Below are 22,175 nucleotides of genomic sequence, written 5' to 3' on the forward strand. Positions count from 1 at the left end.
TGACCTGGCAGTGGCACCACAGCTGGCCTTGCAGCTGCAATTGGGGCTACTGTGTGTTTGAGCTTGTGTTGGTCCACTGTCGTCCTCTAGGACCTCTCTGGTATCAGAGGCGGGACTGGTGAGTGAAAGGACCTCTTAGGTCTTTAAGGGCAGCCTTGATCTCTGTCTGTCCCCCACGGTGTGTTATTGTTTTTTATTTTCCATCCTGGCACCCCACTTTGCCTTCCCTGCGGGAATGACTCTTAACCCCCACACCAAGAAACCAATGTGGGCATTCTGATAACTGTAGCATATGTCCATACCAATTTTACCTTAAATGCACAGGGAAATGATCACTTGGTGGGTCAATGGATCCAGTGATCCTACTGTGAGCCACTCTAGGACCAGAACTTCATTTAATTTCTGGACCTCACAAGTCCCACTCTAATAAGGGCATAAGGATTCTTCAGGTCTCTGGGTACCAATGTCAGCTCAGACCCTGAGCCCAACAGCCCTCAAAATATCTAGGTGTTTCCCTTTCCCACCTGAGTAAATGGCCTCAGGCTCCTTTGGGAGAAGTCCTAGGGGAATCCTTACCATATATACTTGGAGCCAGGTCCTCTCCTCCAGTCAGTGGGTTCTGGGGATGAGAAATGGCCCATGTCTGGAAACTGGGCAACAGATTGTGACATTTGTGACAGATTGGGGCAACTTTCTTCAGCCTCCTAATATCTATCATTGATTTCCTTTAATTGTATAAATTGAGCAATATTCTTGTTGGCTGGCTATTTGTCCTGCCCCTGACTCTGTTCTGCTGACCTGCTCTATAGCTTTTTGCAGTTCAGGGTGCCCAGGCTGCCACTCCAGTCTTTCTGCTCACTACAGTAATTGCAGCTGTTTGCTTCTGATGGTTAAATGTCACCTCTATTATATCCCTATCTGATTATCTTCATTGCTATCAGGGAGCCCAATACTCCCTGAAACAGCACCTCTACCCTCAGCCCAGCCTGCAGAGGCCAGCCACTGCTCTCACCAGCACATCCCCCATCACTTTTGTAAACAGAGTGTCCTCTGGGCTTTCCTAGGTTTCCTGATTTTAGAGTATGTTTACTCTTCTGTGCCACATCTCAGAGGATTTGGATACCTTCCGCTGCTGTCTGCCGTGCTCATTTGGCATTTCCACTTCATTTAGTGTGGGACATCACTTTTTACAAGCGTCCACATGGTACTTACCAGGGTGCCAAATTCTGTGTCATGGTTGAATAATCCCATATCAATAAACCTGATCTATCTTTATGTTATTCCTCTCCTGAGTCCAACTTTCTCTGGATATGGTTTTCTTTACTCTCCCAGCTCCCTCTGGCACAGCTTTCTAAGATCCTGAAGCTTCTTTGCAGATGGGGCCTTCCTCCCTTGTCAGGCCCAGCACTTTTCCAGCTAGGTGATGCAAACGTTGTGGAAGAGTGAGCTGGAGGCAGACCACTGGGGTGTATGTATTCCTTTGCAAAAGTCTCTGTATTATCTTCAAGCACAGAGAGCACTTGCCTTTAACAGGGAGAAGTGAGACACCTCTTCAGGTCGAGAGGATTCAGGAAATCTGGGGTTCAAGATTTCTGAGTGCATTAATTCCAAGTTTCCTCCCCCAAACCTCAGGGTCTCCCTTCTTCCTAACCAGGGTCCTGACCTCTGTACAGCAACCTTCCTTGGGTTGAGCATTCAACCTTCTCTCGAGCGCTGCTATCTTCATAATTAAGTCTTGGCTCTGATCCACAGCTTATTTGGTTCTCTGGTTGCAGGAGATGAGAGTGTCTTTACAGAAAGCCCTGTTTCTGTCACACTTTTCTTTAAATTGGTGATTTTTTCATTGCCTTGCCTTCAGCAAGGGCAACCTTATTCCATAGTCCAAATAATCACTGCTTTTCCCAACCTCTGCAATACATGCGACGCCCCCCCCCCCCCATGTTTCCTACAGGCTTCCATTCCAGCTCACCACTGCTATAGCATGGCAGGGCTGCTGTGCCTCCAGCGATGCGGCAGTGGGCATCCAGCTCTCAAACCCCATCACAGAGGCTGCTCCTAGACACTCCAGATCCCAACTGTCTTATGCTGGGTTCCCCTGGAAACAGACTCTGAGGCAGAGATCTGTGTGCAAGATTTTATCAGGAGTGTTCTTAGAAAAGAAGTCCCGGGAGCCTGCAAGGGAAGAAGGATGGGCCGAGGAGCTGCTTAACCCACAATGCTGTTGCTACAGAGGCCTCAGCCAATCCTCTGAGAGGCTCAGGAGCTGGGGCTGCTATTCAGTTATCCTGCTGGAGGCAAAGCACTGGTTTTAAGGGGGAAACCTGGCCTTGGCCTTAAGGGGGGAAACCTGGCCTTGGCCTTAAGGGGGAAACCTGGCCTAGGTCTTAAGGGGGAAACCTGGCCTAGGTCTTACTGGGGCAATCTGGATGGCACACCACAGCCTTCACTACAGAAACCTTCTGAGGTCCCAGAGTGAGAGGTGGCAACACTGAGGTTTGAACCAAGGAGAAGCCACTTTCCTAACCTCTATGTTCAACTACCAGTATACACCATCTATGAAGGTCTTGAGAGGATACACTCAAGCAGATCATTGAGGACCTGGAAATAAGCTCAAGGAGTTAGGGTAAAGAATGGTCCTGAATTCTTTAAACACATATTTATGCTTTTTGTTTGTTTGTTTGTTTGTTTTTTGGAAGTGAGGATAAAGGATTGAAAAGAACAGACCCCTATCTTCATTAAGCTTGTATTTTGGTATAAGCAGGGGTGTGTGTGTGTGTGTGTGTGTGTGTGTGTGTGTGTGTGTGTGTGTGGTGTGTGTGTGTGTGTGTGTGTGTGTGTGGTGTAGACCCCTATGAAGATAAAGGAGAGGAGGAAGGAGGAGAGGAAGTCAGGAGGGGACCGTCAGACAGACAAGTAAAAGAAGTGAGGAAGGGACCCTGCAGAGCAGACAGTAGTGCTCTTGGCCAGGTCCCCCCAGCTCCCCGCCCCAACCCCCGCCCGGTCTTCCCCGCGTCCCCCCCACCCCACCCGTCTGGGCCGGCCGCCCCCCCCCAAGTTCCCCCCGGCGCCCCCCTCACCTGGTCCCCTCTGCACTGCCTCGCCACCACCACCACCACTCACCCCTCCTGCCGCTCCCCGCCTCTCCCTTCCCAGCCTCGCCCTCAGTTCCCCAATTCCTGCAGTCTCCCCACCGACACCCACCCCCCGGACCCTGGGGATCCCACTCTGAGACAGACCCCGCCCCTCTCCAGGACTCGGCCAATGGGCAGTTAGGATCGCGCTGTGGGCGGAGCCCTCACGTCCTCGCCCCTGTGCGGGCCCTCGGCCAATGGGGAGCTGGGCAGGACCAATGGGCGGGCGCGTGGGTGGAGCCGGGAGGCCGCGGCGCCCCCGACCCGGCGGGCGCTGGGTAGGGCGCAGAGAGCCGGGACTGCGCGGCCGCTGCGGCTCCGGCTACTCCGCGGGGTTCGGCGCGCGAAATCCGACCAGCATGGCGGTGGAGGAAGAAGGGCTCCGGGTGTTCCAGAGCGTGAAGATCAAGATCGGTGAGCGTCCAGGAGCCGGCGGGGGCAGCGGGGTCTTCGCGGGTCTCGCGGCGGGCGCCCCCAGGTCCCCAACCCGCTCCTGGAGATGAGCGCTCCCCCCGGTCGAGGTTCCCCCGGCACTTCCCCAGGGACTGCTGGCCCGCGGGCCGCGCCCCCTGCCCACCTCCTGGGTACCGGCGTTGGCTGCGCCCCCTCCACCTCCCCGAGGACGGCCGGTCCGCCAGCCGCGGCTCCCGCCCCACCTCTCCCAGAGGACAGTGCCTGGGCCGAGCCGGGCCCCGCGGCTTCGGGGAACTCAGCGCCCCGCGCCTCGCCTGCTCTGGAGCGGCCCCAGGTCCCTGGAGGTGCAGCGCCGGGGTTGGGGTCGCCTGTACGGAGGGAGTGGTGCGTTGCAGAACGCGGGTTCCGGCCCCGCTAGGAGTGTGTGCCCGCGTGCGCGATTGTGTGTACATGAGTGTGTGCCCGCGTGTGCATAAATGCGTGCGCGAGCGTGGGGACTCTGGATGTTGGCATTTCAGGTGACAAATCCACTCATTTCAGCGTTCGGCATCTCCTCAGCGGCTGCACCCAGAAACTTCCTTTTCTGTGAACGTGTAAGCCCTTCCATATGTTCCCCCAGGGGTCTGGGGCCGGGCTGGGCTGCTGACCGGTGCCTGTGTGTGCTCACGTCTGTGGAAGTGAATGTGCGTTGTGTGTGCATATGTCTGCCTGTGAACGTGTGGAGCCCGCTCTGCCCTGGGCTCGCTCCCGGCCGGAGCCGCTGGAGCACCCCTCCCCCACCTTCCATTGAGAACTGGCGGAGGGAGCTTTTGGCCACCAGGGCCTTCCATTCAGGCCGTGTCACCAGGGAGGGTTCTGCCTTTCTCACTGGACTTAAGAACTGGGGAAGGGAAATGAAATGCAGATTTTGGAGTGGGCTGGTGGGCTATATCTGGACTTCCTGGGTTTATCTGGAGAGATTTGGTTTTTCCCCAGTTGTGTTTTATCTTGGGAGGGTGATGTGCACGTTTTTTCCCCCCAAAACAAGATCGGTGCCTGGAATTACTGTTACACGTTAATGCCATAAATGTGCTGTGTGAGAGGACAGTTCATGCTGGAGAGGGCTTGGTCATCCCCAGGGTCTTTTTCCCTGCTGAGCTCCTTGTCCCTGGGAGTGCTTCACATTCCCATCTATCCCCTTGTGAAGAAGCACCGCAGGGAACAGAGCCAGGCACCTAGTGACTGTTGAAGTGTCAGTTGTTGATGACATTTGATGCTGCCTGAGGAATTTCAGCTACCCCAAACCAGCATGTTGTTTCCTGTCTGCTTTATTTTGGTTTATGGATCATTGCTGAGACGCTGTTGATTTTTGGCTCAGAAGCACTGCAGATAGCATGTGGCAGCACTTTAGCCTTGAGGAGTCAGCCTGGGGAGGGTTTCTCTTGTTTACTTGGTTGAAGTCTGCTGCACCCTCATACTGAGAGATTCAACACTGAACTCCACCTGAAGTGGAGGCAGGGGAAAGTGCCTCTGTTAGGGTCCCCTCAGCCAAGAGCCCTCACTCAATGCCTAGGTCCAGTGAGTTGTGTGGCAGACCCTGGAAGACTGGAGGTGCTTCCTTAATGTAGGGGATAAGATGGGTGCATTGGAGTGGGGGTGTGGCTGTGGGGGAGTGTGCCAGGGTTCTGGGTGCAGTGGGCAGGAATGGGTCTGGGGACAATGTGGTCCAGTCCCAGCATAGCCAGCCAGCCTCCGACTCTACTCAAGGAAGGTTCTGGAATGGTGGTTTGTTAAGCAGAGAGCATTGATTTCTTTCTAGGATGGCACAGTAGGTGAAGCAGGAGGGGAGCAGCTCCACTAGCTTGTCAAGTGCATGCTCGTGGGAGGGTTCTGGACCCCAACATAGAAGGGTCTGGTGTAGAAGAAGGGGGTAGAGGATGCTGCTTGGTTAGGTGGTCCCTCTTGTGTGCTCCACTTTAAGCAAGTGAGAGAAACACCCAACTCATCTGAGGATTCGTGCAGTGACTGGAACATCTGCTATCTCTAACCCCATGTGGGGAATGGGTATTGTTAGAGACTTTGGAGCCTCCCAATGTTTGGGAGCTATAGCAGTGAGTAGAAAGGCCCATACACCAGCCATCCAACTCTTTGGACATCGTTCCAGCTCTGAGAAGTCCCAGTTTTCTCTTCTTCCTGAGGAGGGTCTTTGCCTACAATGCTGGGCTACGGAGAGCAACGTCCCTGTCTCACCTTTGTAGCTGGGGGCATGCAGGGAGACAGCGCTTACACACGGAACAACCAGGGCCCCCTCCTGCCTATGAGCACAGAAATGGGCAAGGCTGTGCCCCTGAGTTAGAGCCTGGGCTGGGCTGGGCTGGAGACTCTGAAGGTGAACTGTGGGTGGGCTGGTTGGGGCATAGTCTCCTTTACCTTATGGGGAAGCCTGTTAGTAGAATAGAATGATAGTGATCCCGAGGTGGGTGGTGTGCTGATTTTTTACCCTAGTTCCTCTGTCCATGGCCAATGTCGCCTCCGACTTGCCTGAATGCCTTTGAAGGCATGATGATGAGGGACACTAGAGTTGATTTGTAGGAGAGGCAGATGTGCATGAGACTCCGCACACACGGTCACATGCACACGCTCCTCGCCTTCTTCGGAGAGACACTGGCCGAGCTGTCCATTCATCTCATAGCCTTGTCTGCAGGCTAGCTGGCTGCATGCCCTGTGTCTGCTCTTGGCTCGCAAGATGACCCAGGGCAAGTGTCCTCCCCTTTCATAGCCTCATTTTTCCATTTGCAAAATGCAGGCTCTTATTGTCTCCTGTTTCCGGTGGGAGCTTACAAGACAGTGTTGTTCAGGCTCACATTAACACCCGCCCCCCTGGCTCCCAGAAAAAAGATAAAGCAAAAAATTCTCCCTAAAGTTATACCAGTAAGCAGTGCCACTACTGTTGCTAAGAAAAAAGGCAGGACACTTGGGAGGGGATGAAGGAAGAGGTGTGTTTTTCTTAGGTGTAGATGCTTTGGCCTTTAGTTCTTCAGTAGTTTTGGCAAATGTGATGGTACTTGGTCTCATCTAGAGGCTAAAGTTGGGGGAAATGGAAAAAAAATCTCCTTTTTCTTCTTCCCCTTTCTTTTTCTTTCCACCTTTTGCAAATGAGATAATACATAAGAAAGTACCAAATAAAAGTGAGATGTTTTTATTGTAACTATTTTGAGTCCTTGTCTTGAACCCGTTGTTTTCCCCACTTAAGTCTTGCAGTGTTATTTTGGATAGCTCTTAAGGACACTTAAAAATCTTAAACATCGTCTATCTTTGGTGCCAGCTACGAGTTGTTTTTACACCAGCATCTTATGCCATGTACACTGAACACACTTCCTATGAGATGACTGCTTTGAGGAAGTGTGTTCTGACTTTCCATGAGTCAGGACTTCAGCGCTGGAAGGGAAGCGGCTTGAAGATGTCTTGGTGCTGTCTGGGGGAGGAACCCACGAGAGCACTTCTGTTGGACAGTGTTTCTTGGGACCCACCGCTCCTTCAGGCATTGCGAGATAGCTTCACTTCCCAGTGATATTTTCCTTTTCCGTAATAGTTACTACTCATTTTTAAGTGTCATCTTATCTTGATAAGTGTGTTCAATTAAGAGCACTATACAAAGGCATTTCTCTCAAGCCAAAAAAAAAAAAAATAAGCCTAGCCTTGCAGTTCAGAGTGAGGAAAGCCCTCCTGCTCTCTTAATGGTTTTCCTCATCCGTCTGAGGGTGCAGTTTGGGTCTGTTTGGTGTGCTGGCGTTTGTGTCCCATGGGAGGCTGAGCTGGAGGCTGAGCTGGTTCCTTGCTGCAGGCCTTCCTCTGATTCTGTCTCTTCCTTCTCGGATCCAGTGCAGCCGCTCCTCTTGTGCTCACAGGGCTCAGAGCAAGCTCTTGTGTTCCTTCTCTTTAAGGTTAAGCTTGTCTGCCAAGAAGGGCGATGGCAGTCTGGGTCCAGCACAAGCACATCGGAACTGACAGTTCCTCCCATTCAGCAAAACAGGGCTCTGCTTGCAGGCCTGCCCCAGCTGCTGCCCTCCCTCCACCTAGTAGCAAACACAGTCCCACCGGTAGCAGGGGTTCCCTCAGGCAGTGTGCTGAGTGAGAGGAAAACAGGGAATCGTGGTAAGGGTCTCTATTCTGTGCCTCTCTAGTCTGGTGAGGAGGGGAGATGGTGAAAAGACTCAAACCACAGGGCTTGGGGCCTCAGGGTTCTAGGTCTGCTCCACTAAAAGTGGGAAATTGAAACCGATTTCCTCCATGGGAAACAGTAGTGTCATCATCACAGGGTCCTGTAGGGATCAGATAAGGTGGTGGTCCTGCTTAATAAGTTAAAATAGTTATTATTAGTAGTGGTATCTTCACAGGGCTGAGAAATTGTTTTCTCAATTAGAGAAAACATTTTGTAAATTTAAGGGAGTGATATCAGTGACATTAGTGTGTGTGTGTGTGTGTTTGTGTGTGTGTGTGTTTGACAGTGCAAAAAGAGACCCTGCTGGCCACACGTGGTTCTTGGCATCAGGGATTTTATATTCTCTTGAGCCTTTTGATGCTAAAATTAACCTGGATATTCTATTAACCGAGATCAGCTAGCTGCTGTGCTATTTTTAACCCCTAAGGACTAATGTGCAGAACTGGGCTGTGCCTGGGGAGTAGCTGGGCTCAGGGCCAAGGGTGATTTCAGCCTGTGGCTCCAGGTTTTGCCTGAGAAGGGGGGTGGGGGGGTGGGTTTGCTGTGCATATGTGTGTGTAGGGGAGTGGGGTGGAGAGGGATATAGGCTTTAAGTGTTTAGTTTGTGTGTATTATCTCACTGTAACTTACATTCTCACAACTCTATGACATTGACCTCGAGGAAGGGGGACTTACAGAACTTAAATAACTTGCCCAAATTCACCAAGCTTATAAGAGCAGAACTGGGATTTGAATCCACTTTGGTGCTATGCCAATGTTCTTGTTCTCACCACTTATACTATCTGACTTCTCTTAGTCCATGATCTTGGATTTGAATGGTGGTGGGGGTGGACATAGTGAAGGGCTGGGAAGGAGAGAAGTGCTGATTTTGCAGGGAATTTCTGCCTCGTTGCCCTGAGACACTGACCAGGGGGTGCCAGGGTAGGAGTTGGAGAGGAAATTGTGAAGATGTGATCTTGAACAGAATGCAGAAATCCAGAGATGGTTCTTTGAGCAGGGCCATTGGCAACCCATACAGCCCCTAGGCACGTTAGGAAAAGGCATCAGGCAGGTGAGCCAAACATGGGCTCCCGAGACAGCCCTATAGACGGAATCACTTGGCTGGAACATAGCATTTGGTAGGAAACATTTAGATTTGCTTCTCTGAAGCTAATGAGGCATTTGAGTGTATAAACACACCTTCCTGGAGATACTTGGGAATAAGAACACTGGCGCATCATGTCTTCGTTAGAAGACATGCACATGCTTAGAAAGGAGATGGACGTATTTGCTGGGAGCAACCAGAAGTGGTAGCTGCTAAGGCCTGAGATGTGAAATTTGCAAGTTACATTTAAGTGAAGGCTGTGAGCGCACTTCCCACTCCCAGTGACCCCAAAAATGGCCAGGCTGCTGTGTCCAGGAGCTTTCAGGCCTCCCTGTGGACAGGAGCCCCGGGGAGCCAGCAGAGGAGAGGTGGAGGGTGTAACTGACCACACTTGGAATTGGAGACCCAAGACTGAGTCACGGCTATGTTTTCTCACTGATCCTGCGACTTCAGACAAATCCAAGTTCTCTCTGCCTCAGTTTCTGTGTCAAAGTGAAGAGTAAGACCTTTTTGGGGGAGTTTAATGAGCTCCTGTGAACAAAGGCACTTCCACTGCTCCGATCTTTATTGATAGGTGTTACTAGTACAATTTGAAGCTCCAATTTGAAGCCATTTGTTATGTTAACCTTGTAACAAATTAGAGTTCCTACTAAACAAATAGGGACAGCAGCACTTTGTGTGATTGTAGGTGGGCGAGGTCAGGCATCAGGGGAAAAGCAGCCATGAACTTGCTGTGAGGAGTTTGGAGAAGGAGGGAGTCATTGTGTGTTGCAGAGCTGGGCAATGGAGGCAGCTTTGGGGGACAGCAATGGTTGGCTGGAGCGGCCAGTGAGGTATGTGGATGGGCCTTTGGCCTCTGAGTGGCTAGAGTGGGGCACGCGGATAGGCCTCTTGGGGACTTGAATGTCAAGTCCTGCAGGTGCTGGTCACCACTGGGGTATCCAAGGTGAGTGTAGATGTGAGATTATGGCGCTTGGTGGAGGGCCATCCTCACTGGTTGCCTAGTTTTCTGCATCCTGATGTCAGGGGTGAGGGCCTATACCCAGCAAAGGAGAGGAGGAGCTCACAGCATGACCGAATGTTCTAACTTTGACCAGTAGGTAGAGATGTATAGGAACGTTCATGGCAGCAGCACCGCAGTCAGGGTTAAATGAAGGGTGATTATATTATGGTGCTTCCACAGCGTGGAATATTATGCAGCTTTGAGAAGAATGAATTAGAGCCAGGCCAGGCCACACAATGTGCAGGACGTTCCATGGGGTATGACTAGAAAGAAAAGCAAAATACAGAAAGTCTATCTCAGATCATCCCTTTAAAGAGTAATAAAAGCCAGATAGGCATGTGCAGTAATGGAAATAAAGACCCGCACAAGCCCATCAGTTGGACTCCCCGTGGAGGGGAGTATGAAATGCTTCTGTAGGAAGAGGGATGCAAGTAAGAACTAAAGGTCTGTTTCGAAAAAGCGAGGACATGACTATTATGCATGGATGCAAAATTTTGTATATAGGTAGGTAAACAGAGACTTTAAAAAAACAACAGCTTTAAAAATGGAAAGAACGATGTTCGGAAGAAGAACCAAAGCCTAGAAGATAAAGTGATTTACCTGGATTGTAGAAGGCTTGCTCTGTGCAGAAAAAGTGTGGGAGAGATGGGAGCAGGACTGCCGTCAGAGTCCAGAAATGAACGAATAACTAGCTGGAGCACAGCAAAGGCTGTTGGAGCGAAGGGCCAAGGGCTGGATCGTGAGAGGGGCCTCGGACTAGCTCTGACACGCCGAGTGGGTTTGGAGCGCCAGCTGCTGTACTCAGGAAACTGACTCGGGTGAAAGGGTACTTAAAGTCATGTCATCCACAGCAGATGACCCGGTGCTTTTCTTTAAGTGCGAGGCAGCTTCCAAAATTAACAGTTAATGCATTCAAACTTTGGTATAAATGTAAGTCCCGTGATCATCCTTAGAAATAATGAGATGAGTGTCTTCCAGTTCTTGGCTTCCCAGCTTGCTCCATGGGCTGGAACCCTGGAAATGGTTCTCACATGAGGGTTTTTAGGTCTCACTCAAGCTTACCCAGGGATCAGAGTGTCTGGGGAGCTTTCGGTTTGAGTGTGCTTTTTTTATCCTTGCTGGAAATGATGGATCATCAAGATGACCGTGGGATCAAAGATAGTGATTCCTTGTTCTCTCAGTGTCTGAAAAAACTAGGCGTGTTTCTGCATGCAGGGCTGGATTCCCCAGGCCCGTAGTTTTCCCTCTCCTGAAATTTGGCATTGTTAGTTGTAGTTTTTGAGTAAGTTTGAGCCCAACTTTGGGGACATTCAGCGTCCTGGTATAAGAGCTTGTTTGGTAAATGCTGCATCCCAACACGAGAAACATGTTACAGGTCAGCATGCTCCTAGGAGGGCTGGAGGGAGGCTGGGAGCCACGCTCAGGGTTACGCAGTAAATCAGAACCTTTTCTAGACACAGAGCACAGTGCTTTTCACTCCTGAGTCAACTAAGGAATGACTCTTCTGCCTGTGTTTTCCTCTTCACATTGTTTCTGTTCCTGTTAGCTGAATAATTTCCCAAATGTAAAGAATTGTTCTATCTTGGCCCCCAATTGCTAATGGGATAAAATCCAAAGGTAAAGTTGTGGTGTCGGGCGGTGGTGATCTCCCCTGCACTCTGGACGCAGCAGTGCTTTCTGCTCAGCAGCTGTGAGTGCACCAGGACCAGGACCAAGTCACCAGGCTGTTCCCGAGAACCGTCTTCCCCCTTTGCCAGCCTCTGGGACAGACAGGATTCTGAGAGTGGGCTCAGGCTTCTGGATTCTTGGGGACACCAAACAAAGTTGAGGGTGCTAATTATTAGTGTATGTATCTCTTTCTGGAGCCTTGTTCTTGGACTCATAGTTTTGGAAGGTGCCACATGGGTCCAATTAGGTGTGATCTGTGTGCAGGCCACTTGAGGCAGGGTGAGTTTCTCCTTCCTTGTCATAAAAAGCCACACAGAGTAACCTCCAGTGATCCTTACATAGCCAAGCCCATCAAATAATTGAGGATGCTACACGTGCTCCTAAATCCTCTCTTTAGCTTTGTTTTTGTGTGTGTGTTTACCCTTTTGAGAAAAAAGACTTCATTTCCTTTTTAGTTGTTGTGGTTTCTCCTTTTGGTTCTAAATCCATTCCTGGGAGTTGCCAAAACAGCTAGTTTGTTTGATTTTGTGCATGCTGTCCATTTCAATCCACCAGATCAGGCATGGCACAGGGAGCCATGGGCATGCTGATTGAAACAGAGACGGCTCCTGCAGGACGTTGTGGTGTCCGAATCTTGTATTGATTCTGTGTAGGGAGCCTCCCAAGGTTACACAGCAAGAGAGTTCGTGACTGCTTAAGTTGTCCTGTGATAAACTTGTAATTACCCAGGCTCAGGCGCTTCTGTGGTTTGTAAGGAACAGTCTGCTTGGGTGTGTATCAAATCACTTCCTCAAACAGGAGATAGCTGATTTCCCACCCGAGGCCTTCTCCTTCTCAGTCTTCAAATGAGCATTTATGGGACTTACTCAGCAGAGCAACACTTTCTCATGAACCTGTGGTCGAGAGGCCACGACAGCTGGGGGCTTCCAGTCTGCTGACCCACTTCCCAGCTGACTGTCTTGAGCTGCCTGAAACTCCTGAGCAACTTCTGAGACCTTCAGATGGAGGGCTCTCTGGCAGGGGAGGGCAGGCGGGAGGTGGGTGGAATAGGCAGTTAAACTTGGGCGTATAGGAGGGCAGGGCAACCCTAGGCGCCCAAGCCTCTGGGCATCTGCTTATGTTGGCCCAGCTAAATTGGGGCTTTCCAAGGAAGGCTGGGATCAGATTGTGGTACAGAGCTATTAGCAGAGATCCAGGAATAAGAACTGGTTCCGGAAACTCCATCAGTGCAGACCCCAGGGGACTTGGCTAAGCTGGATTCTTGTTAAACGTCTGCGTAGGATGCTGTGATGGCCTGGTTTTCCCATGGCCTTTGGGATGGGGGCTGGGCTGGGGAATTCCAGATTGCTAGGGACCGGCAAGCTCAGCTTTCTAAGGAGGCCCTGCTGGTCTGTCCGGGGGGCCAACAGCCATACATGGTTTTTAACTTAGGATCAAACAATTGGGTATTTTATCTACTTTATAGAGGTGAGTTTAAAGGGCCGTAAATTCTGCTTACATGATGCTCACATGGAAAACACACACCACACTCTGTAAACCCCGACCAACTTCTGGACATACACACAGAGGCACATGTGCACACTTGCACACATATGGGCAAAAACCCATGGGCACATGTGCACACACAGGCAAATAGATGTACATGCAAACACATGGCACACACATGCACACACACACACACAAACACACACACACACACACACACACACACACACACACACACACACACACACACACAGGCCATGGGGCCTGTTTCAGGGGTAGAGGTACACAGTGCTGTGTGCCCAATGTGGTGGTGAGATGGAGGTGTAAGGGAGGCTCACAGCAGCTTCTGCGGACTGTTTCCCAGTAGCCAAGATCCATGGCACCAGGGAACTGGCCTGTGTGCCAGAGTAAGCTGTATGGAGTTTAAAAATGGATCCTGTTTCTCTAGCAAGCCTTAATCTTTGTAGTCTTCCGGACATGGTAGAGGCTGCAGAGATGCTGCTGATGTTCACATGGCTCATGTGAGCCTGATCCCCAGGGTTCTGTGGGTGTGTGTTTGGGGACAACGGTAGTCTGCTTGGTGAGGCCCACCGCCTGCCCGGTGGCCTTGCTGCTGGGACACCTGCGTTTCCACTTCCTGTGACTTGAGAGCTTTTTCTGCAATTGTTTTTGATTTTTTAAATATTTTGTATTTGTATCAGAAAACTTTCACTTTTTAGGCCCACAACCTGGGGGTTTTCTGATAGCTTTGTTTCCCCTATCTGTTTCTGGCATGTTCTCTCAGTTGACTGCAGTTGGGTGGGAGTTTCCAGTCTTTGATAAGCTCTGAGGACCCTGGGCTGGGCTGTGCCACTCAGGAGAATATATTGGAATTTAAGTGAGAGGGATATTCGTTTCGGGAAAACATGAAAAGGAAACCACTGCAAACACTGGTACTTGAGCTGTCATCAGTTAGAAGTGACCAGTGACCCACCTCACCTCATGGCAGTCTGCTCCCTGCAAGGGAATGGGACCCTGTCTGGTGTCAGTAAGGGGAAGGTGATCCCTGGACGATTCTGTAGATTTTGATAAGTTCCTTCCACTTGTTAACTTGGGGCAGGGTCACAGGGGGTTTGTATACTGGCTCTTGCCTCATACCAGGTTTACTGCTGCAAGCCTCAGGGACTGACAAGCTTGCTTCTGTGAGAGCTCCTAGCTTGGCAGCCCTGGCCAGCACCTCCCTGGAAAGGGGATGGCCTTGTCTGGTGGGATTTCCTCTGAGCTGGGTGGTCTACAGATGTCTCGATTGTCCCCTTGCAGTTGTAGGTGCATGGTGATGACTCCCTAAGAAATCATAGGAGGTGATGGTCAGAAGACCTTGGCAGCTTCCTGAGCCCCCCCAGCTGGCTCCATCCATCTGGAATCTGCGGCATTCCTTTCTCTGTTCATCATTTCCTGTTCTGCTTAGCTCTGCATCAAGTATTTGGAGAAAGGGTTTCAGCATTTGGACCCAAGAATGTGTTTATGCATGTCCTGACTGGAAATAAAGGGTTGCGTGGAAAGAGAGAAACCACTTGTCATTTTTGCTCAGTATCTTGATTTTCTGTTGATTTTGCTTCCTAAAGTCTGTTCCGGGTTCTCTCCAGGGAAGCCTTTCTCTTTCTTCCTTGTGCCCTTCCCAAAAGCAGACTCTTTAGTCCAGGAGCTGAGGGGAGTGGTCAGGAGGGAAGAGGAGGGAGCAGGCTGGGTGCCTGGTCCCTTGAATTAGACTGGTCTTGTATTTCTTTTTCATCTGATCACTATTCACTGTAATCGATAATAATTTAGTTCTGTGTTTCTCCTTATTTTTCTCTCGGAACACTGGAGCAGTGGTGTCACCCACCCATGCCCTTCCATGCATTACCCTCTCCACTGGTCAGCTTTCCTATTGGTAACTGCAACCCGGGCATGTGCCCTGACCGGGAATTGAACCTGTGACCTTTCAGCACGTGGGACGACGCCCAACCAATTGAGCCATATTGGCCAGAGTGAGGATGTTGTTGTTTTTAAAGTAGGATATATCTGCTGATTGTCAGTAAAGAGAGCCAGGTAACAGTGAGCTGGGTCACTCATCCATCATGGGCTGGTGGATTGTTACCTGAGCACATGGATCCCTAAAGCTCTGCCTCTTGCTTTAGAACCTAGTCCAGACTTTAGTGTCACCATGAGGGGCGACGGCACTGTTTATCAAATACAACATTTCAGAACAATTCAGGAAACTTCTGTATGCATCTAATCTGGGAAGTATTGTGGGGTGTGTAAATATGTGTTGATTTTGTGTGTTAGGACTCGGGGTGGGCCAGGATGGGGTAGCATTCAGAAGTCAGTGTTAAGTTAGGTGACTTTTTGGGGTCACTACAAGGCAATGACAAAAACTTTTAGTTTGACTTGAGACATTAATCTCAAATGCTATTTGGGGAAAAGTTAGTTTTCAGAAGTCCTCCTCCTGCTATAAAGTACTCAAGGGTTGCTTAGGTGGCAGTTCCCAATCACAAAGGCTGACTATTATTAGCTGCAGTCGGCCCCAGGGGGATCTGATATGTGCCACCCTGGGTGTTTCGTGTAGTTGGATGCCATCCTCAAATGCTTCATATGGGCCCATAGAGCCATTAACTGGGGATTTCACAGGATGCAAAGAAAACAGTGGCCTTGCCTTCCAAGATATTAGAGAGTAAATGATAAACAAGACAAACTACTGACATAGTCATGTGTGTATGGGAATAATAATTAGTGGGGAATTTTCAGGTCACGAGGAGGGGAGCTTTCCTTTGTGCTAAGGTAGAATGAGACAGGTCTAAGCTGATCTTCCTATTCTTCAGATACCTAGGTGTGCACACACATGTAAACACACACTGCATACAATGTACTTTCCAAATCAGCGAATTCTCAGAAATAACAGAAACTATATATGCAGAATTAATTTTAATTATATGTAGTGGCCCCCATTGAATAAGGGCAGAACTTTTATCATTAGAAATAAATCAAACATTAGCTCAGTGTTTTACCTGTTCTAAAGTTTCATCTATTTGTAGGTGTAGTTTCCCCACATTTGAACAGTTCTGGAGAAGGGGTACTTTGACCAGCTACTGTTGATTGTCAGTGTTTCCCCTTTTCTTAGAGGGAGATAACAACGGTCTGTCCTGCAACAGAGGCTTCTTAGCTTCCTCGAAATGTGGCCTTTTCCTTGGAAAGGAAGAGAAGGCTAGGGATGGGACCTGTAGATTAACAGGAGGGCAGGGCAGGATGCTATTTTGTATGTTTATATGTGTGTGCTTCAGAGTTGCAAACCACAGTCAGGTAAAATAGGGCCCACTGGACATGGGGTGATGGGGGGCAGACCTGGCTCAGAGGCACCTGGCTGCACACTTTGTTTCATCAGGTTGTCCCTCCAAGGGGACCCCATGATGTGGCCAGCTTGACTGCAGGCGTCTCCCAAACTTAGGCACTAAAACACAAGCATTGCTTTTGTGTGCTGGGTGGGGGTATAATGGCTGTAACCCCCAGCTGTTATTCTTGGATGCTGTGTCTGGTCACTGAGGCACTATAGTCTTGTACTAACTATGCCCAAGAGATGCCAGAGGAAACTGTTACATCTCTCATTGTGGGACAAGGCTGTTAATATTTGGTCGCTGGATGCAAGCTTAAGTTGCAGATTATCCTGCAGCAAGGGAAACCCTCAGTGGGCCAGAGGTTTTTAAAAGTGGCTAAGCCTTGCCCTGTGCCCCCTGCAACAGCGACCTCTCCATGGTCGCTGTGCGCCTGGGATGCTTTCTGCACAAGAATGTCATCTGAGCAGTAGAATCACACTATTAATCCGGGGGATTGATGGGGAGTTCTGGATAATTTCGTTGGTGAGTTAGAGAGCCTGCCTTCGCCTTGCACATGGAAATAGGGCTGCTGAGAAATTAATACCAAACAAGTTTTGGAGGGAGTATGTTTAATTTACTCTCAGGTTTATACTAAAAACTTGCCCAAATTTTATTAATGGAAAAGATTAAACAAAGGTTAGTGAAGGATGAAGAAAACCAAATTGCTTTTATCAGTAAAATTAAATACATAATAATATTCCACTCCTTTTGGCCTGTGCAGTTTAAAGACCAGCCAAGAATAAGGTGAGTTTTTTTTTTTTTAAAAGGTAGCATGAGGGTCCTGGCCCATTTTGCCCCATTTAGCAAGTGAACAGCTAGGCTTTGCGGCTGGACCTCACACACTGCCAGAGCTAGGAAATGCCCGCTTCTCTGGCCCCTTCTGGTCAGGAGCGATTGTTGATGAGTCTTCTCATTGCCATCCTCCTCCCCGCGCACTCCCCTTACATGTGCAAGGCCGAGACGACCCAGAGTCCTTTCCAAGATAGTTTTGGACTCAAGTCTAATAAAGGAAACTCCAGGAAATCCAGAATAGAAAGTTAGCACATGACAAGAGGAAACTCATTTTGAGCTGTGCAGATAAATTTGTGGTTTGGCTTTCTAATATCGCAGCGAACGTCAGCTCGAGGAGGGCAGGGAGTGCTGGTCAGGTGGCCCCAGCACCAGGCACAGTGTCTGCTTACATTGAAGCGCTTGATAAGGGTTTGTGGAATAAAATAATGGACATTGCGCAAGCTAACAAATCTGTAGTATAAAATGTTTCACAATCATGAAATTTGGGTAACAAGGGTCACCAACCTAGTTTTCTTATCAGCATCTCTCTCTGTTTTAGACGTTTGTCAAAAGCAACTTGGTTATTCTCGATGAGCTTAGCAGGGATCTGTGTTACATTTCAAATCTATTTCTTTGAAATTTCTTTTGTTTGTTATCACCCGTCTGCAATCACAGGTAATGCACGGGGTCTTTCAAAGTGACATGTCAGGTTGCTGTCACTAACTCTGGGAGGATGCATGGGGCTGTGCAGGGAAGACCCAAGCCATGACTGCTGGGCTAGGGTGCCCGCTGGGTTAGGGTGCCTGGTGGGCTGGGGCCCAGCCCTGGAGGTGGGGGTGGGTCTCTGAAACTGCAGGTACCCTGTGTGGGCCTGTCCTAGGAAGGAGGTGATGTCCATGAATGCGCTGTAACAGTGAATAGCAGAAGAGCAGGGAAAGGGTCCCTTGGGTTGTTGTGGGTCATTACCCAGTGTTGCTCATGTGGGCTGTCCCAGGACCACTCCCACCCCCCTTCCCTATTCAGAAAAGGTTTCCCAGTGCCTCCCTCTCTCAGCTCCTGGTCAACCTCCTCCAGGAGAGCCTAGCTCTCACCTCTGATCTTAGTGTCCCCCTGCCCAGTTCCCCTCTCAGCACCCCCCTGTCTGTGCCCCTAGCTCTCTGCCTTATATTGCCCAGCCACCCCCCTTCCTGTCCCTTTGCGTTTCCCCCCTCCCCCCATGTTTCCCCTCCCCCCACCCCATTCCCCTTCTGAGGGGCAGGGTCTCCTTCCTGCTGAGGTTCCTCTTTGAAACCCTTTGCTCTGAGAGCTGAGCCTGAGGCTGGGCTGCCTTTGGGAGAGGAGACTGCTTTATCCACCTGGAGATGGGACAGCAGGGGACCTGCCACAGGAAGAACTGGTGTGCCCACCATCCCTTCATGGAATTCTTTCCCTCAACCCAAGCTCTCAAATGTGGACCCCACACCAACAGCATCCTTGGGAACTTGTTTGATGAGCAGATGTTTGGGCCTCACCCCAGACCTTCAGAAGCAGTAACGCTGGGCAGGGCCTGGCAGTCTTTGTTTCTAGGGGTCCCAGTGCAGTGGGAGTCTGAGGGCCCCTGGGCTAAAGCATGCTGTTCCCTTGCAGCTGAGCTGAGAATCCAGCAGTGCTTCCTGCATCGTCATCGGTGGAAAGTGCTCCTCATCACGTGCTGTGTTCTGGCTCTGGGGACAGGGGCCCTGACTTTCCTGGGCGAAAATTCTCCATCTGCTGCCAGGTCCAGCTCCCTTGAGAGATGTGAGGAGCTGGCCCAGCTCAGCTGCAGCAGCTCAGGGAAGGAGCCCCTTACTGGGAACCCTCTCCAGGCGCTATGCCAACTCCCATTAGCAGTAGATGGAGGGTTTTGTTCCCTTATCTCTATTTGCTGTCACCAAATTGGTCTGATTACACACCAGCATTTCCCATACAAACTGCCCAAAGTTCCCCAGTGTTAGGTGCCCGTGGAGCATGTGGGGCCCAGAGCTAAGAGGACTGGGTGGGACACGGTGCCACATACCCAACCACACAAAGGGGCTTCTCTGCTTTTGTTTCTTCCACTAAAACCCCCACTCCCCCTCCTAGTCTTTGGAATTAAAGGTGAGGGTGCAATCTGTACCAACAGCATAAATGGAGGACATTTTAAGTTGATCATGTTCTGTTTGGGATTACTGCTGCCATGTGTTGTTACCCCAACCACAGTTTAGGATTTGGCTCGCCCCTAGAAGTACTGGCTTTGCTCAAATAGCAGTCAGGGAGAGCCCTAATTACTGACCTTGGATGGAGGTTTACATACTCTGTTATTACATTTGAGGGTTTTTTGATCAGCTTGTGTGGTTAGAGGCTATTTTGGAAAGAAAGACTGTCACACATGTAGTTGAAAATACCAAGCCTTTTCATGGGTGATGTGGAGAGGCTGGGCTCTGTGTGGGAGCATGGGGCATGGGCAGTGATGCTTCTTTCCTGAAGACACCAGCCCCCTAGAATCTTGTCTGGAGCTTGTTTGTGGCTTCAACAGTTTGCTGTTCTGTGTGGCAGGTTTAATTGTTTTGCCTTGAGCAGCCCTGAATGAGGGTGCCTGTCAGCCTGACCTCTTTGCAAGATCTCACAATGGAAGTGTTGGTACAGTCCCGCCCTCAGGGTCTCGGTGCCAGAATCTCTCCCATCAGCCTGAGTGGCTGATCAGTGTTTTAGAGTGGATTCACTGTCCCCAAACAAGCACCAACCATGGGTCAGCTTGTCCCTGTGCAGTGAGGCCCTATCCAGGCCCCCTCAGGGGCATGTGGGGCTAAGTGACTGAGTGGATGTACCACAGGCTGTGCTGGGCAAAGGCTAGTACTTCTGGACCTGATAGCCTGGCTGGCTGCCTTGTAGTGAGATTCACAGTCAGACATGTTGGGTGCTCATGTGCAAAATGTGTTGTGGTACCCCTTAACCCTGCAGAGAAACCCCTGGGGGCCAGTGCCCACCTCTGTCTCTCTCTAACCCAGAGGAGAAGCGCCCGTGGGCCAGTCTGTCAGTGGTCCTCAAGCTGGGTGCACATCAAAGTCCCCTGCAGAGCTTTAAAACAACACCAGTGCCTGGTCCATCACTGAGGACCTGCTTCCATGGGTCTGGACTGGGGCGCTCACAAACTTTCAGTGCCCTTCCCCACAGCTCGGGGGTGGGGTGAAGGAATCTAATCTCTGCCAAAATTGAGAAGAAGAAGAAGATCAGTGGGGAATGCAATGTTTCTGCTATAAGGGCCTCTGGCCCAAATACCCTTCACTCTCATCCTCTGAGGATAGTCAGCAACTGTTGACTTTGAGTCTGTAGGATGCTCTGTGTGTGTGTGTGTGTATTTATAAAAGTAAACATTTTTCCTGAAGAAGATATTTGGAGAATACAGAAAAGCAATGTTAGAATATGAAAAATTGTAATTCTACACCAGGTGCCTTTTGCATGGGCAAACCCCAGACACTTCCTTTCTGCAGGAGAGACTGGACTGTCACTACATCTATGAGTGGCTAAGACACAGAGCACATTTATGGGGTTACCTGCTGCAAGGGTGCTCTGAGTGCTAACATACTATGTGGGTCCAAAGCTGTCAGTCCTATGCTTAAGGTCGAGAGACACCCCCCTTATTGAAGAGCACCTATCTCTCCCCGGTACATGGAGCCTGTCACAGTCTCTTCTTTGGAAGCCGGAGCCATAAGGGACTGATGACGCCGTTTAGAGATTTGAGAATCTGGCCTCAGCTTCATACGTGATTGAGCAAGACATTAGTGCAATGTTAAGAGGACAAGTTACAGTCAGTGGACCCTGGGTTCAGTTTCTGCTTTGACATTGACTAGTTGTGTACTTTAAGAGAACAGCAACTTAGCCCCTCAGCCTGGTGTTTGCATAGCTAATCTGCTTGGGAGAAGATTGAACAGAATTGTGGGTGTCAAGTGCCTATGATATGTGCCACATAAATGTTGGTGGTTTTTATCCTTATATTCTTGAGCTGTCATTGGTTTGGGATTATGTAAACATGACTGGGGTGTACACTGGAGCTGAGCTTTAAAACTGATGTTGGGGATGAGAGGGCTGTGAACAGGGCCCCACATGCCTGGACGGGGGTCTGGTGTAGATGGGGAAGAACCGAGTACAAAACTGTGACCGAGTTAGACACGTGAAGAGAATGAAGAAAATGATGCTCAGTGCTGTTTATGCTCTTCGACCACATTGCCAGAGGTTTGGCCTGAAATAAAGCCAGATGAACATCCCATGACCGAGATGAGGTTCTGAGAACTCATTTGTCAGGCCTGGCTCTGTGCTGCCTCTTGTCTGACCTGAAGAATCGACAGTTTCTCAGAAAAGTTTCCCTTGGGAAACTCTTGGGATCTTGATCCTGGGGAAGGTTTTAAGCAAACGGGTGTGGACACCACTTTGGCTCTGGGCCTGGCTTTGCCCTAACCCACCATGAAGCCCCTTGCCCATTGCCGCCCCGGGGCCTCCTCCCTTGCTCTAAATTGAACCAGGTGACATTTGCTGCCAGTTCTGTTAGTCTGATATACCTCTCTGTGAAACACTGAGTATTCACTGTGATGATTTAGGGGAACCAGATTTTCATGGAAAGACCATGATTTTCTCTGGTGACAGTTTGGAAAAACTCAAGCTGAATAGCTATTGCTGTGATTTGGGGAGATCATTGACATACCTCTCTGCGGATCCCAGCTCCCAGAGCTAGGTCGTATCTCCGACGGAGCAACATCTCTAAAGTCGCTTTGATCATGTATACTCAGCAGGTGTCATTCTCTCTTGTGTTGTAGCACCAAGAAAGCTATACAGTGATGACAGTGTTTGGTCCCTGATCCTAACAGCAACGATTTAAACTCTTGTGTGGGGTGGTGGGATTGGGTGGGAATGAAAAGGCTCTGAACAGTCATTGTTGACTGTTGCTCTGTGGTGTGCCAGGAACCATGCTAAGGATTTCATAAGCAGTATTATCTCTATTTTACTGATGAGGAAACTGAGGCTTAGCCAGAGACTCATA

The 22,175-nt window shown here is 50.0% G+C and overlaps 1 protein-coding gene across 1 annotated transcript in view; it reads left to right on the top strand.

Annotated features, from left to right (window-relative positions):
• The first annotated feature begins 3,447 nt into the window (after window positions 1-3,447).
• The window catches only part of RASA3 (RAS p21 protein activator 3), a 106,620-nt gene continuing 87,892 nt past the window's right edge, over window positions 3,448-22,175 (top strand). Inside the window, exon 1 of the mRNA XM_016212886.2 lies at window positions 3,448-3,545. Within this exon, the coding sequence (XP_016068372.1) occupies window positions 3,491-3,545 (55 nt within the window). The 5' untranslated portion in view covers window positions 3,448-3,490. The remainder of the gene's footprint in view (window positions 3,546-22,175) is intronic.

This window comes from Miniopterus natalensis, chromosome 2, assembly GCF_054644295.1.
Source record: "Miniopterus natalensis isolate mMinNat1 chromosome 2, mMinNat1.hap1, whole genome shotgun sequence".
Classification (NCBI taxonomy): Eukaryota; Metazoa; Chordata; class Mammalia; order Chiroptera; family Miniopteridae; genus Miniopterus; species Miniopterus natalensis.